The 26,747-nt window shown below is 38.4% G+C and overlaps 2 protein-coding genes across 3 annotated transcripts; one reads left to right on the top strand and one right to left on the bottom strand.

Moving 5' to 3' along the window:
* The first annotated feature begins 401 nt into the window (after nt 1-401).
* On the top strand, nt 402-5,360 carry LOC141596520 (uncharacterized). 2 transcript variants are annotated; one of them, XM_074416717.1, is made up of 6 exons: nt 402-501; nt 1,520-1,823; nt 1,935-2,583; nt 2,666-2,865; nt 3,243-3,487; nt 3,781-5,360. In XM_074416717.1, exons 2-6 carry the CDS (start codon nt 1,549-1,551, stop codon nt 4,854-4,856), a joined length of 2,445 nt encoding a protein of 814 aa, XP_074272818.1. In that variant the 5' UTR covers nt 402-501; nt 1,520-1,548; the 3' UTR covers nt 4,857-5,360. The 2 variants fall into 2 exon arrangements, with proteins under 2 accessions (XP_074272818.1, XP_074272819.1); XM_074416718.1 differs by lacking the exon at nt 402-501 and having other exon boundaries at nt 526-1,823.
* A 132-nt stretch (nt 5,361-5,492) lies between these two features.
* On the bottom strand, nt 5,493-25,041 carry LOC141596521 (cysteine desulfurase 1, chloroplastic-like). Its single transcript, XM_074416719.1, has 10 exons — nt 24,816-25,041; nt 10,542-10,675; nt 9,987-10,146; nt 8,849-9,035; nt 7,696-7,841; nt 7,549-7,621; nt 7,109-7,172; nt 6,925-7,024; nt 6,241-6,399; nt 5,493-5,855 (listed from the first exon to the last, which is right to left on the bottom strand). The coding sequence occupies exons 1-10, from the start codon at nt 25,005-25,007 to the stop codon at nt 5,685-5,687; spliced, it is 1,386 nt and encodes a 461-aa protein (XP_074272820.1). The 5' UTR covers nt 25,008-25,041; the 3' UTR covers nt 5,493-5,684.
* Nucleotides 25,042-26,747: the final 1,706 nt, after the last annotated feature.

The following is a 26,747-nucleotide window of genomic DNA, read 5'->3' as shown; positions in this document are numbered from 1 at the left end:
AGACATTTGATATGTGATACAAAAGTATAATCATGATAAAATATTTTTATAAAATATGAGCAATATCTTATGTAATTACACAAGTTCGAGCCGTTCGCGAACTTTTCGAGTCGAGTCAGCCTTTGCTCGGCTTGACTCGTTAAGTTCTCGAGCCGAGCCCGAGCCAGATCCGAGCTCGCACGAGCCAAGCTTTAACCGAGCCGATCTCAAGTAGCTCGCGAGTTGTGTCGTCTCATTAACACCCCTAGTAGTACGGGTGCAAAAATCCCGTACATGCCCCCGCACCACCTCGCCCCAATAAACATCCTTCATCAATTCCACCGAGACTCCCAAGTCCCAACTCTTCTAATTCAATTTCGTGCTCAAATCGGGTTGCGTGTTCGAATCCCGTTAGCATCATTTTACTTTTTTTTTTTTTTTTTTTTTTTTTTTTAACTCTCTACTTACTTCATGTTCCAATTCACAAGACCTACGAACTCCCTTCCTTAACCCTAAATTTTGGTAACTCTTTCATCTTTGTTCTTCTTCCCCAATTCCCTATTTTGTAAACCCTAGATTCTTAACTTTCAATGTTATTTGATTATCTCTATGTAGTAATACTATAATTGATTATTTAATTCTTTGTTAAACCCTAATCCCCAATTACTTAAACCCTAATTAAATAATTTTGTTACTGTATTAATTTAACTTTGATTGATTTTAGTTTGCTTTGTTTTGCCGATTCTAGTTGGCAATTTGAGTTATTTGTTGAGTACCATAAACCCTAATCCTCAATTTTTGAAACTCTAATTTAGAAATTTTGGTGTTGAATTAATTTTGCATAGTAGGTTGCTAGTAATATAGCAATATAAGAGGTTTTTGGAGGATTTGTTCGCTGTAAATCTCTTAAGAAAATCATAAAGGTAGAATAACATATTTATTGACCTTGTATGGTAAGTGCGTAAATGGCAGCATTTTTCGCTCAACTTAGGCCTTACTTTGATAGTTTGATTAACTTGTTACTTACAACAAGTGACGGAACCAAGATTTGATGTTTGAAGTTCTGGGTGGGGGAAAAAAAGATCAGAAATTTTAGTGGGGAATTAGTAATCCATGAGGGTAAGCTTGAAAAAATCGAAACTTTTTCACTGTTCAGGGACGACCATCCCTGCTAGACTCCCTTCCCCATTCTGCTAATTCTTACAACTAGTAGGTAAGACTCCTTGATCATTTTTACTAATTTTGTGGGCATACTTGTGCCCCATAGTACCCTAGTAGGTGTGCAGGCATATATCTAAGCACGGTTGTGTTTCTAGTGTTAATTGTTAAATGGATTTAGAAGGGCATGTAGCTGTGGTCTGATGGTTTCCCCGTATGTATGTCTGACAATGTTTTTAGCATTAATTAGTAGGAAGTGGTGGCCCTGCTGGGTAGTATGTTTAGGCTTCGTTATTTCGTACAAACCTGCTGTGCTGTGATCTACTGGGTCTTTGATTCCAGTTTCACTCACAACTTGATGTTAATCCGTTTTGTATGACAGCTATCTGAGTTATACTGCAACTTGTGCACATGGCGACGAGATGGGATGAGATACTTTCGCTTCCTGTGCAGAGCCCTCCAACCTTGGAGTTTAGCGCTTCTGATTTAGTTTGGTCTAAGGTAGAAGGTTGGAGGGGTAATATAGACAGAGTTTCTCTGATTCCGTTTACTAGAGTTAATGATTTTATCAAGGGTGAATCTTCCAATAAAGACTGTCCAACTGCATTTCACGTTGAGGCAAGGAGAGGGCATCGCAATGATGCAACATACAAGGTGAAGGTTGATAGTATCCTCGAGTACATACTGTGAGTTCTAATGTCCTTTAGTTTCACCGATGTGATTAACTTCTTAACCAAAATGGCGATTGTGCTGGGCAATTAAAAAAATTATTGATCTAAATTTGTGTCAAACTTTAGGTACTGTTGTTCTTTTGGCCCAGATGATCACAGAAAAAGTGGAATCGTGCGACCAAGTAGAACTTTTGTGTCAAAGAAGAAATCTGCTGGACGCCCTAATACAAAAAGGGGATGCACCTGTCGCTTCATTGTTAAACGCCTTTGTGCTGCACCTTCTGTTGCCCTTATCATATACAATCATGACAAGCATGTCGACAAGAAAGGGTTAATCTGTCATGGCCCACAAGACAAAAAGGCAGCTGGAACTCCTGCTATGTTCTCTCCTTTCATGTCCGAAGAACTTCGTTTGCGGGTACACTCTCTTTTATATGTTGGTGTATCTGTGGAGACGATTATGCAAAGACACAATGAATCAGTTGAGAAGCAAGGGGGTCCTTGTAATCGTGATGACCTTCTTACTCATAGGTATGTAAGAAGACAAGAAAGAAGTATACGTCGATCTCAGTACGAGCTAGATTCTGATGATGATGTCAGCCTGGGCATGTGGGTGGATAGCCATCCAACATGCGTTTTCTTTTACGAGGAATTTTCGGATTCTGAATCGTTTACCATAGGAATTCAGACTGACTGGCAGTTGCAGCAAATGATTCAATTTGGTAATCACAGTCTTCTAGCTTCTGACTCGAGGTTCGGGACAAACAAATTTAAGGTTTGTTTTTCTCTAAATCTTGTGACATACATTGTGTTCCAAATTAGAAATTGATTTTTCTTTCCTTTGTTAATCTGTGTAGTATCCGGTACACAGCCTTCTTGTTTTCAACTCAGAGAATAAGCCTATTCCAGTAGCTTGGGTTATATCTCCGAGATTTTCAAGTGGGGATACATATAAATGGATGAGAGCTCTTTGCAACAGGGTTTTAACGAAGAATCCTGCTTGGAGGTTGGCGGGATTTATTGTAGATGATCCTTTGACTGACATTATGGCGATTAGGTATGGTATTGACTTATTTACCAGGAAAACTTATGTGATGTAACATTTTACTTGCCGGAAAGAATAATACCATCTTCCTCAGATAGCTAGTTTCGGAATTTTTTACTCTTGTGATTGCAATGGCTGCTAAGTTACGACTTTAGCTATCGTACATTTGTCAAAGTAGAGTATTTTTTAGACTTGAGTGGTGTATTTCCATTAACATCAAACTAGTCAACGAGTGTAAACTCATTGGACTTCTGCTGGGTGTTCTTTGTTTTCTTACACTCTTGTTTTTGAAGAATTGGCTAAATTTCGATGACAAAGGCTACTGTTTTAATAATCAGTCTATAAATTGCACTGTATCCTGCTAATATATGTATGTGCCCTTTGATCAGGGATGTATTCGAGTGCTCTGTGATGATGTCTTTCTGGCGTATTCGTCACTCGTGGCACAAGAACTTAATAACAAGATGTTCTCAAAATGAAATGCGACTTCAAATGTCAAGGAGGCTTGGACACATTGTGTCAGAGATTTGCTCTGGGAGAGGAAATTTGACTTCAATTGACAACTTTATGAAAGATTTTGTGGATAACTCAACATTTGTGGAGTATTTTAAAGCTGTGTGGTACCCCAGAATAGGTTAGGTACCATCATTAATACTGTATTAACAACTTGCACCCCACGCCTCGAATTACTCTTATGAGAATGAGAACATTTTCATTTTATTGTGGCATTTTTCTGAAATTGTTTATCAGTAAGTTGGTTCATGTAATTATGCTAAATTTTGAGATAATTTTCTACCTTCGCCATAGTATATTTCTTTTCGTCAAAATGAACATCATGATTATATAACCTAATGAACTACTACGGATTCGCTATTCCCCCAAATTTATCTGTTTGTACCTATCATTTATATGGTTTTACCCTTGCAGGATCCTGGATTTCGGCTTTACAAAGATTTCAACTTGCCAGCCAGGAAACAAGTGCATCAATTGAGTTTTATCATCAGCTTATGAATCTCAGAGTATTAAATGAGAAAGATCCTGGTGTTTATCAACGTGTAGATTGGTTAGTCGATAAGCTGGCCACAAAAGTGCACTCGCACTTTTGGCTTGACGAGTATCCAGGAAAACATGATTTTTCCCGGTACCGGAAAGATGAGTGGGTTAATGGATTAACATCTTGGCGGAATTCATTGGAAATTCCCGACTCTGATGTTAAATTTGAAGATGAATGTGCGGAAGTCCCAGACCAACAAGCTCCAGACAAAGTCCATGTTGTATTGAACCCTGGTTCTGAGTTGTCGATTTGTAACTGCTCTTGGTCTGAAAGAGGCTACTTGTGTGAGCATATTTGCAAAGTTACTAGGTTATGTCGTAAAAGAGAGTCCAAAGAGCCTTCTCTCAGCCTTAACCAATACAAGCAGGTGTTGATCAAATTACTTGGTTGTGTGAATCACGATTCTTTGATCCGTGATCACGCGGTTTCTTTGACGGCTTACCTGCAAACTCAGATGAATGCTCTAGGAGGACTTGACAACAATGAGAGGATGTTCAATGAGTTTGGTGATGTAAATCAGGTAGAGATTGAGCAACAAAGACAAAATGGGAACTCGAGTGTTTTCCATGATGAGATGGATATCGACCCATCAACTATGTGTTTGTCTCCATCGGGTTTATTTGAAATGCACGGTGTTCTACCAGCTGATATTCTGAGGAATTCCCATGGTATGGATGAGAATAGCCATACCAACGTTGGTTTGTCAAGTCAAGTTTGTATTGATGATGCTGCAGAAGAATCTGATATTGTAAATGTACCTATTGAGTCCCATGATCCATGTTCGATGATAAATCAACATGGCGATGATTGCAGTGCCGAAATTGCTGGAACAGCTGATTTTAAAGAAATTGACATTGATGAGAGATTGGCAGAGCCCCATTTAGTCAAGAAAAGAAAGATAAGACATGAAGAGAAAGATTTGGAGAACGGTGGGAATTTAGGCCAGTGACTATGATGAAGATTTGTCAGTGATGATTGACCAACATTGCAGACTATGTCCCCATGTGATTGGGATTTGGTCAATATCACCGCGTATATATGTGGTCAGTAGGCGGGGTTTTGATTGAGTTATGCTCTGAAGAAAGCGTTGGCGGATTGAAGAAAAAACAAATATGGGGATGCCGAAAGGAAGAGTTTTAAGGTGGACTGTTGTGAAACGATGAGGACTTAAATCTGGTGAATTGTTGAATGGACTAACTCAATTTAAGGTGTGATTTTATTCGATTGCAACTTGAATGGTTAAAAAGCCCTGACAGTCGACTTTAAAGGGTGCAAGGGCCACTGAAGACGGAGAAAATTGATGAAAATTTATAAATCCCAAGATATTTGCAGCTACTTTTGCAAGATTTTGGTATTGTTCTTTCTGGTTCCGCCATTGAGTGTGGCATAAAATGTTTGTGCAGAAATGATGTTAATTAAATCTTTCGCATACATTTTATAGTTTCACAATGTAGCCACTTTCTACGGTAGGATGATGTTTGACAGAATACTACATTTGACAATATATCGCGTACGAAATCAGTTACTACTGTCACATCTAACAATGTCATTCAGATTCCGACAAAGACAATTCAGATTCCGACAAAGACAATTCAAATACCCGGTCAAAATTGGCAGTGATACTATTTTTTTTACCATTGTTGCAATTTACCGAGGATTTTGTTGATTTTATTGCAAACCCTGAGAATAATCATACCCACACCTATAGTACAAGTCCATCAAAACATCTGTAAATATCTAAGTTGCGGTCAGTAAACACTCCTCAAGAATCCGCGTCCTACGAAAAAGATTTGAAGAAACCAATTGTGTCGTTGAGCGCCCCGATAAAATGATCAACATCTTCTTTAGTGTTGTAGAAGTAAAGGCTAGCTCGAGCACTAGCATTCATCCCAAGATGCCGATGTAGAGGCTGGGCACAATGGTGACCTGACCTGATGGCCACCCCGTGCTATGGAAACATGAGTGAAGCAACAATTAGAAAACAATCGGAAGAGGAAACCACTAACTACATAGACAACGTTACCCATGTTCCCCAAGGGCTCACACGTAGTCACATCTATGATGAGATAAGGGGGTCACATGCACGCAGTCTTACCATTGTGTTGAAAATGCAAATTAACCCATCACAAAAATTGTGTCGGGAATTGCATTCAACGGACTCCTACATCAGAATATAGGGCGTGCAAACTGTTGGCAAACTGTTTTGGTTTATCTCATCATATTCCAACTCTAAATATTAGTATCGTGAATAGAAAAAGGTAAACCGCAAAGCAAACGTAGGGAGATAACTGGATTGAAAATTTAGAATACGCTGAAAAGAAAACATTCGATACCTGTTGATCAAGAAAAGTGGCAATGTCAGTTGGATGAATGTTGTCGACATTGAAAGCACAAATTGCAGCTCGTTGTACAGTCTGGGATGGCACAGGGCCATAAATCCGAACATCCGGGACAGAAGATAGCTTTCCATATAGATAGTCAGCTAACTCCACCTACAGAGATATTCGAAGCTTAGGAGAAGTTCAACCTCAATGCACCACGGAATGGAACGAAAAAATAAATTTGATGATCAAAGATTCTGAGGTCACAAACAGGCCTTTAATCTCAGTTTTCAAGAATTATATATATATAGTTATTGATTACCTGAATTTAGTCAATTTACACTTCGAGCTGTTAAGATAATTTCAAAGTTGTGTCATTTAGAGGTCACAAACATGGCTGAAATCTAATGGAAATGTTAATTTAATTTTTTTTCATTTTTTTCGATGTTAGGTCACATTTTCAAGATGATAGTGAAAGTCAATTAAGCAACATTGCACATCAAATCAAAATACATGGAGATTATTTGCTGTCACCGAAACTCAAGGGGTATAACACGTAATGTCAAACATATGGGATATATTTGCTACTTCGGTCGAAAAACTGCTTATGTAAGTCTTTAAAATGGAGTACTCTAGTTTAGTAACGATAATTTCAACACAGATATGACAGACGTTTAATGCAACAAACACACGAACTTCATAATCATGAATCTTTTGCATGCCAATTCCTGACAGATAATCTATAGCTGCACCTAATCCGATGGCTTCTCCGATAGCTGGTGTCCCTGCCTCAAACCTAGTGCATACAAATACATCATATTAGCAAGACTAACCATCCAGGAAATTAAGCGAAATAAAAGTTGCAGGAGGTAACACCTACCTGGATGGTGGATCCGCGTAGGTGGAATGGTCCAAGTATACATCAGCAATCATCTCTCCACCACCTGAACAAGACTAACAGAATTTTAGATGGTTTTTAAGGGAAATGGATCCTCTCCATTTCCTTTCTCTCCATTTCCTCTCACAATCCCCTTAAATAATAATTTCTTCTCTCACCCTCATTTTCCTTTATTTTTATGCGTAAATTTAGAACCGTTAGATAATATCAAGATACGATCCGGGCCATTAATAGGTACTTGCCTCTCCATTTCTTTTGAGGAAATGGAGAGGAAATGAGCTCGTTTTTAAGCTAAAGCCAGCAAGATGCTACTTAGTATGGACTATGGAGTACTTGCTTAAGAACGAACAGAATCACAACCTCGCTGACAGCGATATCAGGATGGAATAATCCTAACAAGTCGAAGAGAAGAAAACTCCTACCTAAAAAGGGAGGCATGGCTTCCAAAAGCTCGGCTTTGCCATATAAGAATCCAACACCTGTAGGACCACACATCTGAAGCTTTGTTCAGACATTGTTTTTGAAGATTCATTCTATGTTGGTAAAAGAAAATATCAAAAGAACCATACCTTGTGAGATGACGCAACAAGAAAGTCAGCACCAAGACTCTGAACATCAACAACCATATGGGGGACACTTTGACAAGCATCTACCAAGACTTTGGCGCCTACACCATGAGCTGACCTCACTATGTCAAGAATTGGGAGAGTTGAAGCTGCAAGAGATGAACATAAAACCAATCAATAACAACACCCGAAAGAATGTAGTGTAATATAGATTTCGAACTCCAATTATCCCACTCTTTCAACATGAACTTATGTCATAAGTGATTTGGTGAAAACTTGAAGTGTCCCGAGTATGCATGCACAATGAGGCAAGCATGAGTGTGAGACATTGTGCTCTAACACCTTGTTTGGATAAAAAATTGGACGGGAAACAGACGGGAGGTAGGGAAGGGGAGGGGGAATGGAGGAAGGGAGTTTTACCTCCAAATCGCTTCTTTGTTGGAGTAATATTGATTAGGCTTGGAGGGAAAATGGATTCCCCCTCGATTTCCGTCTTATCCCAATTTGTTATCCAAATAAGGTATTTTGTCTTTCTCCCACCCCTTCCCCCAAAAACCCTCATCCAAACAAGCCCTCAGGGTGCGTTTGGATAGCAAAAGTGAAGGTAAAGGGAGGGGAGGAGAAGCGAGGGAAGGGAAGGGAAGGGGATGGGGAATGGAGGAAGGGAGTGTTCCCGCCAAAATCTCCTTTGTTGAAGGGATTTTGATTGGAGGGGAAATGGATCCATCCAAATCTCTCCCCCTTTATTTCCCTCCTACACTATTTGTTACCCAAACAAAGGATTATGCATCCCCCCTCCCTCTCCTCTCCCTTCCCACCAAAACCCCCCGTCCAAACAAGCCCTAGGTGTGTTTGGATAGCAAAAATGGAGGGAACGGAAGGGGAGGGAGAAGGAGGGAAGGGGAAAGGAGGTGGAATGGGGAGTGCTTGTTTGGATATAATTTTCTTCCAAATCTTGCCTATTGTGGAGAGATTTTGATTTGTATTTGAAGAGGGAAAATGGATCCCTCCAAATCTCTCCCTCTTTATTTACTTCCAAACAAGGGATTTCAAATCCCCTACTCTCCCTCCCTTTCCTTTCCCTTCAAATCCCCCATTCCAAACAAGGGTGTACTTTTAGTGTATCTCAACATAAATAACACACCCCTTTACTCACCAAGCACATTTGAGACATGATGAACTACCACAAGTTTTGTCTTGTTCGACAATGTCTCCAGTAAATTCATGGAATCAGGAACTTCATCTTCAGTCAAACTCACAAACTTTAAAGTGGCACCAGTCTTCTGAGAGACAAGTTGCCAAGGAACAATTGCGCTATGATGCTCAGCAACAGTAAGAATGATCTGTGAACAAATAATTTGATGAGTGCCAGATGCATAGCATTAATCGACTTGATTTTGTCACGAGCTTGAGAAACAAGATAAGCTTCTAAGATTTCATAGATGAGATACACTAAAAGTACTAAAAAAGGTGTTGCTGCCGTAAACTCAACTTTAACTGTTAAAAAGAACATATCAGAGCTGATTGGATGAACAAGGTATGAAGAGCAATAAGGAACAAAAAGCCACTTCCAAGGGTACATGATGGATCAATTAAGGTAGAACGTTGATCATACAAGGCCCTTAAATTGCAGATAAGAAACAGAAACACTACATGGAATCGGCACTCAAACAGTTTGCACAAAGAATAGTCATTTATGTAGCCAATAACACACGAGATTCTACGATGTTTTTCACGTTTTGCAATATGCTGCTTGCACAGATATGAGTCATTTATGTAGCCATAGCACCCAGATTCTACAGTATCTTCTTACTTTGTACAAACAATAAGCTGAAAATTGTTTAGCTACACAACAACGATAGTAGCTAGAAGAAAGACATTTCAATGTGTCGGGCATCATAACTATTACATCGGTTGACCTCTTAGTCTCTTACAATGTCCGTTAAAGACTTAAAGCCTCTCTTAGTCTCTTTTGTTCCAACCTTTGATCAGTTTGACTATACTCACTGGTAAATTAGTACATTTTGGATGTATCAAAGAAGCAGATGGACCATCGCGAGAAGAGAAAATGCTCTCTTTAGCAGAACTTGTTATCCCAAACTTATTTACACATCAATCAGTATCCTTCAGTTCATCTAAGCATACACTATTCCTTTGTCCACTTAACAATTCTACAATAGCATGAAAGACTATTACCAGAACACTTAAACAATGTACTCTTAGTACATATGTCTAACATCAAAGGGCCATATTAACGGTTAACAGTTGCAAAGGAGTGAAAGATGACAATATACCTCATCGCCAGGTTTTAAATTAGATAGGCCCCAAGAGTGAGCCACTAAATTTATTGCTTCTGTAGCATTTCTAGTGAAAATAATTTCGCTGGCCTCTTTCGCATTGATAAAAGCTGCAACCTTCTTTCTCGCTAGCTCAAACCGATCAATAGCTTTAGCACTGAATTCAGAATTTCAAATATTACCATCAGCGCAATAATCATAATGAAAATGAATAAAACCTCTATTTAAAGTTGCAGCTGGCTACTTTGTTCATACTCCAGGCTTGTAAGGAAATACTTTCTCTGTCCATCAATAATTTGCTGGTTTATATTTTGGATTGTCCATCAATAAATTTCTACTTGAAATGATTCCATTTTTGTAAGTTATTTGCGGTCATTATAGTTTCCGGTCACAGTCTTTCACCAGCTTTCATTATATTCAAAATATTTTTATGCTCCTTCATTTTTGTGCAAAAACAAACTAGGAACTATACAGAAAGACGGAAAGAGTAACATTTTTAGTATAACATGATGATGATAATAAAGTAATATGTGTGTTTTAATTTTTAAATACCTCAAAAAGTGTATCCCTCGATGAACATTCGAATTATATTCTTCGTAGTAATTAAGCAACGCCTTCAACCCAGTCGACGGTTTCTGAGATGTAGCAGCATTATCCAGGTAGACAAGCTTTCGTCCATTTACTTCCTGCTGTATAGCACAATAACTTCACATAACAATCCAAACATCGAAACTTCTTACAACCAAATGCCAAAAGCTACAGCCCTAACTTGCAAGATGGACTCCTTCTATACTATCTCATGCTATATACAACCAATAAATCAGGTCAAAACCATAATTTCACATTATTATTTCAGCTCTAATCAATGGCGGCGCTTGATTCAATGTCCAGGGGTCTAAAATGTGGTTGGAGTGAACAACTACGAACAAAAAAATTGAAATTCAACTTAAAAGTTCCAATCTTTTCATTGCTTAGCGGGACGACGACCCGCCTATTCTAGTCCCTTCTCCCGTCACTAGCTCTAATCAAACTCTAGTGCCACAAACATAAAATTCCGATAAACAGGATAACAACATAACAGAAATGACCCAACAAAAACAGCAACAACAACAACTTTACCCTAGTGCCTCAATGGCTCTCGCAAATAAAACGACAAGGGAGTCGGATGTACGGAGCCTTATCCATGTATTCTTTAAGGGCAATGACCCAATCACTAAACTTACAAGCATGGCTACTAAACACATACATATTACATAATCAGTGAACGATAAAAAACGGCTAATATATAAACAATTCAGATATAATTCAACAATCTACCAAAACCCAAATAACAAAAAATCATAAAAAGGAAGAAAGACTGAAATTTGACCTGTGCAATGAACTCTAAAGATGGATATGAATTCCAGGAATAATCGAGGAAAACTGAGACAATAATAGGATTCTTATGAAGAGAAAAGAATCGAATGTTTCGTCTTATTGATTTTGGTAATTGAAAGATTACAGAGGAATGTTTAGAGAGAGAAGTAAGAGAGATTACAGCAAAAATGAATGAATGATTCTAACAACTACCACAACTTATTTAAGGGCAGTTCTAACAACTTTTCCCGCCAAAACTCTCTAACAGAATTCTGTTAGAATTCTGTTTCCAGCTGGCAGCCAACTGTTAACAGCTCCTATTTCTTATTACTTCTAATTTCCTCTCATTGCAATCCTTCCCCCTTATCAAAAGCTTGTCCTCAAGCTTCAAGGTTGAAATCTGGAAAACGTTTAGCTATCTCATCATAAGGTTCCCATGTTGCATCCTCAGGGCCACTGTTAGACCATTGGACTAAGAGATGAACTGTAGCACCATTGCCCTCCTTAGCCAGTTTCCTGCCCAAAATAGCCACTGGTTCCGCCATGAGCTGCTGCAAATTATCAAGCTCAGGGATGTTCACACTCTCTGGTGGAGGTCCTTCATGTTTTTTCAGTTGAGATATATGGAACACAAGATGTATTTTGGAAGTTTCTGGGAGTTGCAGTTTGTAGGCTACTGCCCCTACTTTTTGTACGACCTGAAAAGGCCCAAAGTACCTAGGAGAGAGCTTAGCACAAGATCTGTACACAACAGACATTTGCCTATAAGGTTGAAGCTTCACATAAACCAGGTCCCCAACAACAAACTGTCTGTCAATCCTTCCTTTGTCCGACTGAACCTTCATTCTGTCTTGTGCCCTCTTTAAATGAAATTGCAGCATCTTAATGCATTCCTCCCTAGCTGCCAGGCTCCTATCCACAGCTGCCACCCTACTATCCCCCATGACATATGGTATATGAAGAGCTGGTGACTGACCATAGACAATCTGGTAGGGAGTACTTTGGGCAGAGGAGTGGAAGTTACACTACAAGAAAAACGCGGCTTACTGACGGCCTTACTGACGGAAAAAAGAAGCCGTCAGAAAACACGGGTTACTGACGGATGTGTGACGGAAATTCCGTCAGTAAAGTTTCCTGACGGATATCCCGTCAGTATTTATTGGCGCGTTGACCAAGTCAAAGGCGCCAAAAGAACTGTGACGGAAATTCCGTCAGTAATCTTTTAATACTGACGGAAAATCCGTCAATGGTCTTTGCGCGTTAAATTGGATGACAGCTGGAAAACACTATACAATTCTGACGGAATATCCGTCAGTTTTTTCATAAAACTGACGGAATATCCGTCACATGGTCAATTATTAGTTGGTGGTAGTGTGTGACAGGGTGTCACAATAATTGTTCTACTGACGGATATTCCGTCAGAATTTTGAAAAAACTGACGGATATTCCGTCAGGAGTTGTACTTTAACTGACGTGTACAGTCACTTGTATTATTTTCTGATAAAGTGAGCGTCTGACGGATTTTCCGTCAGTTAAATAGGAATACTGACGGAATTTCCGTCAGGATTTCTTTTTAACTGACGGAATTTCCGTCAGATGTCCCTATTAACAGAAACACGCGAACACTTTCCCCTCACTTTACCAAATTTCCCCAAATCAATTAAAAATCGTCAACCCTCCTAACCTCCTTAAAACCCGACACCACCACCACCCTCCTCCACTTCCGGCGCCGCCACCACCACCACCAACACCACCACGCCGTCGCCATCACTATAAGGTAATTAACTTTATCTTTTTTTTCTATTTTCTTTATCTTTTTCCTTCTCCTTCATCCTTTTCCTTCTCCTTTTCTTATTTATCTTTTTTTTTTTTTGTTAATAGTAGGCCGCCGCCGTCAGCCGCCGCCACCCCCAGCCGCCGCCCCCAGCCGCCGCCGCCAGCCGCCGCAGCCGCCACCACTGCACTTCCTTTTTCATTTTTTTTGGTCAAGTTAATTAGGTATTACTCCTTTTAATTAGTTTAATTAATTTAGATTATTAGTTATTGTTTTAATCCGTCAGAGGTTTCTACCGACGGATATTCCGTCAGAATTGTGAAAAACTGACGGATATTACTCTTTTTAAATTTTTTAATTAGTTTAATTAATTTAGATTATTAGTTATTATTTTAATTGTTGTTGAAAAAGGGTTGGTGTTGATGCATGTTGACTTAGGATAGAAGCCAATGTTGTGACGGATGTATGTTGGTAATGTATGTTGTTAATTTAGATTATTAGTTATAATTTTTTTTTTTTAATGTATGCATGTTGAGTTAAGATAGATATTTAATTTTATTATTAAAAATTAGATTATTGTTAAATGTTAATTAGAATAAATATGAATTAGACTAGATATGTAAAATGAAAAGTAAATTATGTTAGTTTTTGTTAATTGAAAAAGTAGTCATTGTTGTATGTTTTGTTTTTAATATTGTTAAAATTATTGTTCATATTGACCTAGTATTGTTCAAAAATTACTCACTAGGAGTAATTTTTGAATAGTCCCCGTTTTGGGATCGTCTTTGCGTTTTAAGTCACTTAGGTAGTAAACATGTGCTTGTGATTTGTTAATGAGAAAAGAGTTTGGTGACAATTCCTTTAATGTTCTCTAAATGCATATGTAGAGTAATTATTTATTCTATATTGTGTATTTGGAGAACGGATGGGAATTGCTGCCGAATTTTTTTTCTCATTAATAAATCACAAGTAAATGTTTGCTAGTGACTTAAAACGTACATTGATGGGTTTAGGTTGGAGTGATAAGGACCCAATTGGTTAAAATGTTAAATTATTGGTTAAAATGTTAAATTATTGTTTATTATGCTTGATTTTGATTATTGTTAGGTTATTATCTTTTTTAATGATATATATAAATGTGTAGATATATAATAACATGAAAAGATTAGAACGGCAGTGGATGTATGAAAGATTAGACGAAAAAAAGAAACCCAAGAAAGCATATGCAGATGGGGTGAAAGAGTTTATTAAATTCGCGGAGGGAAGTAGTGAGTACAAGAATTTAGGTGAAATGAGGTGTCCGTGTAAGAAATGCAAAAACCTAGGTTTTAAAAGGAAAGCAGATGTTCAAATTCATCTTTGGTCGTATGGTTTCGCCGATAATTATTATGTATGGACGTATCACGGTGAGAAACTACCTAGTACAAATGCTAGTGAGAATCCTTACCGTGAGTTCGTGGAAAATGCATTGCGTGATACTGTTGACCAAATTTTGGAGGATCGACTTAATCCTGATGACCTTGACGATGAAGAAGTGCGTTATGAAACCCCGAACCCCCAAGTTTCTTCGTTCTTTAAAATGTTAGAGCAAGCTGAACAACCGGTGTTTGAGGGAAGTGATATGAGTTTGTTGCAAGCAGCTGCTAGGTTGTTATCAATCAAATGTGAGAACAACATATCTCTTAGATGCGCTAATAGTTTTGTGTCGTTCGTTGGTGACATAATTCCAAAGGAAAATCAAATGGCGCGCAATTTTTATGAGATTAAAAAAGTTCTGAAGGGACTCCAACTTCCCCATGAAAAGATTGATGCATGTATCAATGGATGCATGCTTTTCTGGGAGGAAAATTCTAATCTTGAAGAATGTACAAAGTGTCGTGCATCTCGGTAAAAAGGTAAAAAGAATTCAAGTGGGAGGCGAATTCCATGTAAACCAATAACTTATTTTCCGCTTGCGCTAAGGTTACAACGACTATATGCAACCAAGCACATAGCAGGTGAGATGAGTTGGCACTACAAAAACTCTCGATTAAGAGAAAGGGGGACAATGGCACATCCAAGTGATGGAGAAGCGTGGAAGCATTTCGATAGAGAGCATCCAGATTTTGCAAGTGAACCCCGGAATGTTAGGCTAGGTTTGTGTACGGATGGATTTCAACCGTTTGGGCAGTTTGGGACGAAATACTCTTGTTGGCCCGTGATTGTGACTCCGTACAACTTACCTCCTTGGTTATGCATGAAGAGACAATTTCTGTTATTATTGTCTGCTAGTTCCCGGTCCTAAAAATCCGAAAACAAATTTAGATGTTTTCCTCCAACCGTTGATCAAAGAGTTGAAACAACTTTGGGAAACCGGCGTGGACACCTATGATGTCTCTAAGAAACAAAATTTTCAATTAAAGGTTGCATTAATGTGGACGATCAACGATTTCCCGGCATATGGCATGCTTTCTGGTTGGTCCACAAGTGGATATCGTGCTGTCCTTATTGTTCTAAAATGATCATAGATCTTTTTGGCTTAAAAATAGCAAAAAGGTTTGTTGGTTTGATTGTCACCGTGAGTTCTTAACACCTGATCATCCTTTCCGCGACAATTGTAAGCATTTTCTTAAAAACAGAAAAAAACGAGAATCGCATAGCCGCATCGAAACTAACGGGTGATGAAGTGTGGGAATCCGTAAAAGACTTGCCTAAAATAGTTGATGCTTCGATAAAGAATTGAAAAGATTGAAAGATCAGAATGAAGGTTGGTGGAAACAAAGCATATTCTGGGAACTTCCCTATTGGAAAACGTTCTTTGATTCGACACAACTTGGATGTTATGCACATTGAGAAAAATTTTTTGAACAACTTATCAACACCATCATGGATGTACCAGGTAAAACTAAATTTGACACTAAGGGTAAAGAAGACTTTAATGAACTTTGCTATAAACGGACCACATCATCTAGGTTTGTTTTATCAAACGCGAGAAAAAGGCTCTATGTGATCAAGGTTGCTAACTTAAAATTCCCGGATGGTTATGCTTCAGATTTGAGTCGGTGTGTTGACCATAAAAGATGGTGTTACATTCCATGAAAAGTCATGATTGTCATGTCTTTATGGAACGACTACTCCCGTTGCCTTGAAAGAGTTGCTCCCGACAGTCCTTGGAATGCAATAACCGAGATAAGCCAATTTTTTAGAGACCTGTGTACTTCTACGATTAGAGTTGATTCTATGGAACGTCTAGAGTCAAACATTGCGGAGATAATATGCAAGTTAGAGAAGATATTTCCCCCGTCTTTTTTCAATTCCATGGAGCATTTGCCTCTTCACCTACCTTATGAAGCAAAAGTTGGAGGTCCTGTTCAATATCGATGGATGTATCCATTTGAGAGATTTCTTAATCATATAAAAAAAGATTGGCAACAAAGCTCGGGTGGAGGGTTCAATATGCAACGCTTTTTTGTTAGAGGAAATTTCAAATTTCTGTTCTTTTTATTTCGAAGATCACATTGACACAAAAGCAAAAGACTTAGATGTTGGTGTAAATTCCGATGACCAGTTGAAATCTAAGTTACCCGAGTTATTCAATGATGACATGGGAACTACAACCTAAAATGTATACAGAGGTACTTAACTGAGAAAGAGTATGAAGAAGCTCATTTTTATGTGCTAAGAAACTGTGGAGATTTTTTAGATACTTATGAAAAGTAAGTTAATACTTCATCATTACTCAATTGTTTTTTAATTATCAAATTAGATCGAATTTATAGGTAATTAATACATAACTAAAACATGCTTTCCCTACTTATAGGGAATTTGAGGCACATATCAAAATCAATTTTCCTGATGTCACATCCTCTGATGATGTTTGGGCATCACATGAGAAAAGTTTTCCGAAATGGTTCCGAAATCAAGTAAGTGATAATACATTTTCTTTGAAATTGAATTATACATTTAGATTTCTTATTAGATATTGAAAAAAATATAACAACTTAATTAACATTTTTTTATTCATAGGTTCATAGATTGAAGGATCATCTAATAATAGCTTTAGCATTGGGTCCTAGTAACATGGTGAAGTCTTGGAGACGGTATTCCATCAACGGCTATAAGTTTCGAGCTTATAAGGAGGAGTTGATGTTTCAAGTGTACGTTAAGCAATGGGGTTTCTGTGAATTCAATCAAGGGTTGGACTACTATGGAACCCTAAATGAAGTAATTGAGCTTTCTTATTATGCCGGGCAAAGGGTTTATAGGGTTATATTGTTTAAATGTGATTGGCTTGATAATTCCCCACAAGGACTTAGTATCCATAAGGTTTATGGACTTGTAGATGTAAACGAGAAAAAGAAACTTCGTGGACATAATCCATTTGTGGCAGCTTTTCAAGTCGATCAAGTTTGTTATGCTCCTTATCCAACCATTAAGAAAGGTAATCAAGGTATTCAGTGGTCCGCGGTTTTTAAAACCAAGGCAAGATCACAAGTTGATGCTCCTATTGAAGAAAGTGTCTTTCAAGAAGATGTGGTTGTGAACGATCACTCAATTTCACCGATTTTGTTGGAAGATACAGATGATGAAGATGTATACGAAGTGACAGTGGAAAGAGGTCAAGGGGAATATGACAGAGACGTCGAAGAAGAAGGGGATGAAGATGAAGTTGAAGAACTTATTAGATACGAAAATGAGGAATCAGAGGAAGAAGTGGGAGTGCTTTTTTCAGATGATGAACCTGTTTTGATTTGTAGTGATAGTGATAGTGAGGAGGACTAGTTGTAATTGTACAATTATTAAACATTCAATAAAATATGCCCTCCGTTTTTTATTACTTGTCGTTCTAAGCTATTTGGTTTTTTTGTTTTATACATGTCGTTTTAGCTTAACATCAATAGTGTGTTTCAATTTTCAAGATTTGGTTATAAGAACCTCTCAATTCACCCAATAAAATGCATTAAAGAAGAGGCAAGTGGTAATTAGTTCACGCTTTTCCATAGTGTTTTTTTCAATTGTTTATATATACTAACGATTTGAATTGTTAACATGCGGTGATTATGCCAACATTTTTCGCCGTATCATTGGGAGCAATAGTAAGGCAAATGCATCTCAACGGAATCGGGAGGACGAAGAGGTTGAGGATGAGGAAAATCCTGAATTTCCATCAAATAGACAGGAGAACATGCAGGTGATTCTCTCGGAGGCCCGTGCTCGGCCAGATCATTATTGGTAAGTTTATGTTAATTTTTCTTAAGTTTAAAAAAACTTTAACATTTACGCTTTAATTTCAAATATTTATGTGTTTTTCAGGTGGGATGACGAAACAATCAAGAAATATGTTACTTGGTCATTCACCTGTAACACGGAGATGAGTACTTCACTAGGTGGGGTGAAGCGAGTAACGCATGACGTCGGAAGATGTGGAATTACTTTGCGGTAATTATGTTTTTCAATAATAATTTTCTTAAGTTTATAATAATTTTCTTAAGTTTATAAGAATTTTCCAAAGTTTTATATAACTAATTTCACACTTGTTTTTTGAAACAGACTCATGTAAGATCCATCGATCCTGGGTATGATCCTATTCCTGAGTGGCAGGCGAGGGTAACGAGGCGGATTACCACTCTTATCAATGGAATAAAATATAACAAGAAACCGCCAAAGTGGGTGCCTGTTTCTTGGTTGGAGAACCTTAGGAATAGGCCAAATGATGCTACTTTTGCCAAACATTCAAAAATCAACACGGCAAATAGGAAGTCGGGTGGGAAAGATGGGAAAGCATTGGGCACCCACAGTCTTGGTCGGAAGAGTTGCTCCGATGCTTTCAAGGAATTGGTAAGTATTGTTTATATTGCTTTTAAAAAGTGGTTAATATATATGATTGACAAAAATATACTTGATTTTACTTGTTTCCATAATAATTTCAGGGTCAAGAGGCCACCCCCCACAAGATGTTCATGAAGACGAAGAAAAATAAGAAGGGCGAGTGGGTTAACCCTCGAGCGGCTGATGTTGAGGTAAATTCTTGAATTTAATTTAATATTTATTTTTATTACAAAGAACGATAATCTCTTTCTTATAAAGATAGGTATATATATATCATTTCGACGATTTTCTATTTTTTTCAGCGTGATTTCCAAGAGGAGATGAGGCACCATTGCCACCGGACAGACGATCTCCGACGAGATTCGGGCCTACTACAAGGTCAGTAGGAGGATTTGACGAGAAGAACCGGATGTTTGGGACAGGACCTACCGGGGCCCAAATATGGTATGATCTTCCTCCTAACAAAGCTGGCCGACGGTCTTTATCTTATGCTCCTAGCATAATTTCACAGCTTTCCACCCAAATGAATGATGAACGATCCGCTCGAGTTGCTCTTGAAAGACAGGTTCGTGAACAGTCAAGAAATGGCGGCAATGAGAAAGGCTTGGGCTGATATGCAAGCATCTCACCCCCCAAACACGTGTTCACAATTTACTCCACATAGACGGGATGACTTTGGGGGTGGTGATGACGGGTTTGGAGGTATTGGTGGTAGTTTTATTGACCCTATAAACACTTAGAGCCTTTAAGTTAGAGCCTTTAGGTTAGAGCCTTTAGGTTAGAACTTTAGTTTAGTTAGTATTGTCGTCTAGTAAGTATGAAAGACATGGTAAAACAATTCTCTGTTTAATTTGTAAGACAATGTACAAATTTGACTATGTTTTTATGTAAAACAATTTGCGTCCCCTTCTCTTTTGTTGTGTATTGATTCCCGCATTAGCGGTCGACGTGAAAATGGATTCCGCTTGGCGGGCGACGATTGGATGTGTTTTGCGAGTTTTGTTTATATTGGAAACGATGCAAATAGGCATCGTGGTGGCAAAGAGTCGTATTTGAAACGATGCAAAAAACGCATCGTGGGGCAAAGAAAGTCAGCTTGTTTCGGTCTGTTATTTAATACATCTGACGGAAATTCCGTCAGTAATATTAAAATACCGACGGAATTTCCGTCACTGCGTTTTCCTCTCCATTTTCCAGATTTAACTAGAAACTGCCACGTGTCACAAAAACTGACGGAATTTCCGTCAGTAAACATAAAAAACTGACGGAATTTCCGTCAGTACCCTCTGTTAATGTGATTTCAGAAACCTACGTGGAATGCCACGTGTCTGTCATAACTGACGGAAATTCCTTCAGTAATGCTAAACACTGACGGAAATTCCGTCAGTATTGACCTGTAAAAAAGGACGGATTGTCCGTCACATTTCCGTCAGTTATTTGGGAGACTGACGGAAATTCCGTCAGTACACGTGTTTTTCGACAAAATAAGTGACCCACGATTCGACGGAATTTCCGTCAGTAAAGTGAAATACCGACGGAAAAGCCGTCAGTATGGGCTTTATTTTTCCGTCAGTTTCCCGCGTTATTCTTGTAGTGTTAGTGTTATACCACCATTCAGCCAAGGGTATCCACTGTGCCCATTCTTTAGGCTTCTCCCCTGTCATACATCTCAAATAAGTCTCAAGACACTTGTTAACCACCTCGTTATTGGCCATCGGTTTGAGGGTGGTAACTAGTGGACATGTGTAGATCCACCCGTTGTAACTTGAAGAGCTCCTTCCGAACCTCTTTTGAAAGATTTTATCCCTATCACTTACAATGGTCTTAGGTAACCCATGCAGGCCTAAACACTTGGTCAAAGAAGACCCGAGCTACCTTCTCGGAAAAAGGGTGACTCAAAGAACATAAAATGTGCATACTTGCTAAGTCTATCTACCACTACAAAAATAGTGTCTTTGCCTTGTGACTTGGGTAACCCTTCTATGAAGTCCATAGAGATGTCCACCCATATTGCTCCAGAGGCAAGGGTAAGAAATAACCAAAGAAAAGTACTGACAATGGTTTACACCTTTGACAAGTGTTGCATTGTTTCACATAATTTCTGATCCCTTTATCCATTTTCTTCCAATAAAACAATTCTGAAATCCTCTTGATTGTAGCTTGCACTCCTGAGTGTCCCCCTACTGGTGACTCATGGAAAAGTGAGATGATTTTTTGTCTTAAAGGTTCATCCTTTCCCACAAGTAGTCTGCCCTTCCTTCTCAGTTCTCCTTGGGTCCATGTATAATGAGCTTTAGCTTGACCCTCTTCTATTTGCTGCTTCAAAAGTTGCAGTTCACTGTCTTGGTCCCAGCTAGTCTTCACCAAGGCTAACAAGTCAGTATGTATATTGGAGATAACCATAGCCATCAATTCAGACCTGGTTACTCTGGATAATGCATCACCGCGCCATTCTCGCCTCTGTTCTATAAACCACCTCATAATCTAGACCCATCAATTTTGGTAGACATTTGCTTTGGAAGGAGGTAGTAATCTTTTGACCCAACCAATATTTAAGGCTGAAATGATCAGTTTTTATTTTGAAATGTCTCCCAACCAAGTAAGGCTTCCATTTTTCTACTGCAAAAATGACAGCTAGCAATTCTTTTTCATAGGTTGATAGGGCCTGGTTCCTTTGTGAGAATGCCTTACTAATGAAAGCTATAGGATGACCTTCCTGACTGAGAACAGCCCCCATTCCCCTATTGGATGCATCAGTTTCCACCACAAAGTCAACATCAAAATTTGGTAAGGCTAGCACAGGAGCCTTAGTCATTGCTTCTTTCAACTTCAGGAAAGCTTCAGTGGCCTCATCACCCTATGTAAACCCATTTTTCTTCAATAGTTTAGTTAATGGCTTACTGATTACTCCATACCACCTCACAAACTTCCTATAGTAGCCTGTCAACCCCAGGAATCCCCTCAATTCCTTAACATTTTTAGGTTGAGGCCAATTAACCATTGCTCGAATTTTCTCAGGATTAGTTCCCACACCCTGGCCAGAAATAATATGGCCTAAATATTCAATTTCAGGAGCACCAAAAGTGCACTTAGACATCTTTGCATAGAGCAAATTTGTCCTTAGCAATTGAAAAGTCTTCCTCAAATGTTCACAATGCTCCTCAAAGGTCTTACTGTATATGAGAATGTCATCAAAGAAAACCAAAATAAACTTCCTCAAATGTGCCTTAAACACTGAGTTCATGAGATTTTGGAATGTAGATGGGGCATTGGTTAAGCCAAAAGGCATGACCATGAACTCATAATGCCCCTCATGTGTCCTAAAAGCTGTTTTTGAAATGTCCCCTGAATGCATTCTAATCTGCCAATACCCAGACCTCAGGTCAATTTTAGAAAAGATTGAGGCCCCATGAAGCTCATCTAAGAGTTCCTCAATCATAGGTATAGGAAACTTATCCTTCACAGTATTTTTGTTTAGTTCTCTATAGTCTACACAAAATCTCCATGATCCATCTTTTTTCTTAAGCATGACTTGGCCTAACCACCCCTGATTCCAACATTTCCTGGACAATTTTTTCAATGGCATCCTTCTGGATAACAGGATACCTATAGGGTCTTACATTAACTGGTGGGGTTCCTTCCTGTAAGTGGATCCTATGGTCATGTGATCTAGAAGGAGGGAGCTCAGTAGGCTCCTTAAAGATGTCACTGTACTCTTCAATTAACTCGTGTACAGCAGGAGTAGTAGGTATACCTTCCATTGATTGACATTCCATTAGAGGAAAGGCCTTAATTGCAAAGAATTGGGCAGCTTCTGTAGGCTGCTTCAGCAGGGTCGATTGCATTTGCTTCCCAGACATCCAATGTAGAGAGCCTGCTTGACAACCCCTTAGCACATGTTTCTGCCCATGAACAGTGAACTCCATTCTGAGTTGTTTGAAATCCCACAAAACTGGACCCAGGGACTCTAGCCATTGAATTCCAAGGACCATTTCACACCCTCCCAGTGGAACCAATTTCACATCAGTGGTAAATTCATGCCCCTGCAAGTGCCATTTGAATCCCTTGCACATGGACTTGGTGACAATTGTATCCCCATTTGCCACTGTCACCATGAAAGGACAAGTAGACTTGATCTGACAGCCAAATTTCTGAGCAGTGGAAGTGTCCAAAAAATTATGGGTACTTCCAGAATCTATTAAGATATGGATAGGATTTCCCCTGACCTTCCCTTTTACTCTCATAGTCTGGTAACTAGAAGTACCAGTTATGGCATTGAGAGAGATTAAGGGAGGAAGCTCCTCATGGGCTCCATAATGCTTACTGATTTGGTCATCATGGTCTTCTTCAATCTCACCCATGTCATAGTCCTCATTATCCACCAAGGTGAATACTCGAATACTGTGTAGCTGAGCCTTACATTTATGATTAGGTGTCCATGCCTCGTTGCAAGTGAAACATAGATTCTTTGTCCTTCTCTCCTGAATTTCTTTTGGACTAAGTTCTGCAGAGTTTATTTTCTGTTGGGCACTCTTTCTAAAAGGCTGAGATTGGGAAGCATTTGTGAGATTTTTAGAAGAAACTGAGGGTGTTTGAGAGGTCTGAAAAGAAGATTTAGGTGGAATGACAGGAGTGTAGGGTTTGTGAAAGGGTTTGTCAAGAATTGGTCTGTTCTTCTTGTGAATAGAATGCAAGGTGCTCTCCTGCAACCTGGCCAAGGAATAGGTTTCGGCCAAAGATTGTGGCTTAAACATTCTTACAGTATTCTGAATATCAGCATCTAAACCCTTCAAGAAGCAGCTAATTGCTTGCTTTTCAGTCAAATCAGTTCTGTTTAAAATAATGTCAAATTGATCCTGATAAGACTCTACAGAACCTCTTTGCCTTAAGTTCATGATTTCAGCAGTAGGATCATCATAAGGGGATGTGCCAAACCTAAGTAACATTGCAGCCTTATAATCTGACCAAGTAGGCCAATCACCAATGGGTATGGTTTTCATTAAAGACTGATGCCACAACAAGGCTTTACCCTCTAAATGAATGGATACCAATTTAACTCTAATGGTTTCAGAGGTTGCACCAACTTCAAAGAATTGTTCGACTTTATACAACCACCCCTGAATATCATCCCCCCAAAACTTAGGAAATTCGATCTTAGAAAAACGCCCAAAATTAGAATTAGGGTTAGGGTTGACGTGAATACCTCCATTCTGAAATCCTCTGCCATTAACACCATTGTTAATCTGAGAATTTGCAGCCAATTGATTCAATTGCCTCAACATCTCCTCCATGCGAGCATTTGATTGCTCTAACCCCTGCCTCTGTACCTTCAATGCAGATTGCCAATCAACCCGATCTTGGTGTTGTTTCTGGGTAATCACCCCTAAAGTTGCCTGAATACTGATCATATTTTCTTGAACTTGCTTCAATTTGCCCTCCAATGATTGGAAGGAATCTTCAAGTTGATTTTCAGAACTACGCGTAACCTTGTTGTTCACCATTGTTGCACTTGTTGAAGCTTTTTGCCCAGAAAGGAGCTCTGATACCACTTGCAATGAACTCTAAAGATGGATATGAATTCCAGGAACAATCGAGGAAAACTGAGACAATAATAGGATTCTTATGAAGAGAAAAGAATCGAATGTTTCGTCTTATTGATTTTGGTAATTGAAAGATTACAGAGGAATGTTTAGAGAGAGAAGTAAGAGAGATTACAGCAAAAATGAATGAATGATTCTAACAACTACCACAACTTATTTAAGGGCAGTTCTAACAACTTTTCCCGCCAAAACTCTCTAACAGAATTCTGTTAGAATTCTGTTTCCAGCTGGCAGCCAACTGTTAACAGCTCCTATTTCTTATTACTTCTAATTTCCTCTCATTGCAACCTGGTGAAGAATGGGAAAATCAGGTCTAGTGAGATGCCCAAGTGAAATTGAATCATTAATAGCCGGCGAAGAAGAAGATGATATAGAGAAACCATGAACAATTTTGGTAGGGGTTTTAAAAAGGGGATGTGGGTTGAAGAAGAAAATGGAGTTTAGTGAAGCTGCTGGCTTTATACTAAGATTTCCCACCATTTTCTTAAACTTTGTGTGTGTTAATCAATGGTGTTAATGGTGGTGAATTTATGGAGTTCAATGGTGATTGTTGAGGACTTGTGGAGGAGATATAGAAGAGGAGGTGAGGTGGTGCGGGACGCGGGTGCCTCTTGAACAAGCTCGTTGTATGTACGCTAAACCGGTCAAACAGGTCGGATGGGGGTCTCAAGTCGGGTTATACGGGTCGTGTCAGAATAAGGGTCGGTTATACGGGTTATGAATCGGGTTAAGATCATAATACGAGCCTAAAATAAATTCTAACGCCTTTTTTAACGATTTTTTTAATAAAAAAATATTTTTTTTAAAAACAAACATGTTTAAAATTAATATTTTAATCATATACGGAGTATTACATTAATATACTTATTAACATAATTATTATAATAAATTTTTTCTAATAATTATTTTATTATTAAATATTATAAAAATTATATAAAATTTTGACTTTTTATTTGTCTGTGTGTTTTTAAGTAAAGAAATAAATTTTCTAACTATTTTTTCAAATATAATATATAAATATTAATATTTTAATAAAATTCTTGATTTATCTTTTGGATCTTGACCTTAAATAACGGGTCATTACGGTTTGGGTCAAACGGAGCGCCGAGTCAAAATTTTCGTGTCTTAACCCTAAAAAACGGGTTGGGTCGGATTTTCGGATCGGGGCAATATTTGACAAGTCTATTGTATCCTGTTTATCGTTCGTTTTGTGATACTACTAGAGTACTAGCCTTGATCAAACGCACCAGTTGGCTGTTTGGGCCTTGGGGTGATCATTTTCGGATAAGGGTCGAGTTGAATACGGTGTTACTAACACTATCTCGGTTGTTAATTTTTTTTTTCTGCGGTAAGAGAAAAATTGTTAGTTACATAACTAAAAGAAACTAAAAGAAAACAGTGAGAAGATAAATATAGTTTATTGATAGCCTAAATGGTATTTTTCACTTCATGATCGATGTCTTTAATGCCTATTATCTGAAATACTAAATTCAGACAGTCTGTAGTGGCATCAATGTGTTTATAACCATTGAAAGGGTCATAGAGATGACACATTTGAGAGCAGTTGCTTCACCTTGAAGTGGCATCTTAGCCCAAAACTTCGAGGAATCATAGTGGAAGATGAAACCATTATTATTATTAAATGTCCATCTTGCTGAAGCCTGAAGCCTTGGTTTCCAAGAGGCATCACACTTTATCCTAACATGGTCAGCACAAAGTGTGGTTCCAATCACTAAACTTGGGTAATGATTCCTAACTTTATCCGCCCCTCACAAATTTTCAATAACGAATAATCCGGCGTTGAAAAAGTTAACTATCTTCCATCGTGATGTTCAATCCTGCATCCAGGTTTACTTGTCTGAAGAAAGCATAGTATTCCATATTATTCAGCACCATTGAAAATTTTATTATTTCTTGAATACCAAATTTTCCATAGCTTACTAACAAAGATGGAATTGATATAATAAGATTATCCCTTTTAGAGAAGAAGTTTAGCTAGTTGGTAATCCAATTTTGAATGGGTAAGTGGTGCCCTACATGGCGCCTGATAGTTTGATACTAAGGGACCCAAACCATATCTTAGAGGCAAAAGTGTAGTCCCGGAAAATGTGATCTAAAGACTCAACATGGTTCTTTGAAGGATCACAAGCAAGGCAAAAAATTTGGACTTGCCTAAATTTATACGGATTTTTACTAAACTGAAGTTATAAAATTTATACG

Source organism: Silene latifolia, chromosome 8, assembly GCF_048544455.1.
Source record: "Silene latifolia isolate original U9 population chromosome 8, ASM4854445v1, whole genome shotgun sequence".
In the NCBI taxonomy this organism is placed as follows: domain Eukaryota; kingdom Viridiplantae; phylum Streptophyta; class Magnoliopsida; order Caryophyllales; family Caryophyllaceae; genus Silene; species Silene latifolia.
This window is presented reverse-complemented; position numbering and strand designations above follow the sequence as displayed.

What these genes read in the sequence shown, in the direction of transcription:
- LOC141596520 (XM_074416717.1), top strand. Translation starts at nt 1,549, where the DNA reads ATGGCGACGAGATGGGATGAGATACTTTCGCTTCCTGTGCAGAGCCCT. An exon ending in AGTATCCTCGAGTACATACT is followed by an intron (nt 1,824 to 1,934) that starts GTGAGTTCTAAT and finishes GTCAAACTTTAG; the next exon opens with GTACTGTTGTTCTTTTGGCC. An exon ending in ACTGACATTATGGCGATTAG is followed by an intron (nt 2,866 to 3,242) that starts GTATGGTATTGA and finishes CCCTTTGATCAG; the next exon opens with GGATGTATTCGAGTGCTCTG.
- LOC141596521 (XM_074416719.1), bottom strand. Translation starts at nt 25,007, where the DNA reads ATGGTGGGAAATCTTAGTATAAAGCCAGCAGCTTCACTAAACTCCATT. An exon ending in TCATGTCTCAAATGTGCTTG is followed by an intron (nt 7,842 to 8,848) that starts GTGAGTAAAGGG and finishes CATCTCTTGCAG; the next exon opens with CTTCAACTCTCCCAATTCTT. An exon ending in AAAAGATTCATGATTATGAA is followed by an intron (nt 6,400 to 6,924) that starts GTTCGTGTGTTT and finishes ATATCTCTGTAG; the next exon opens with GTGGAGTTAGCTGACTATCT.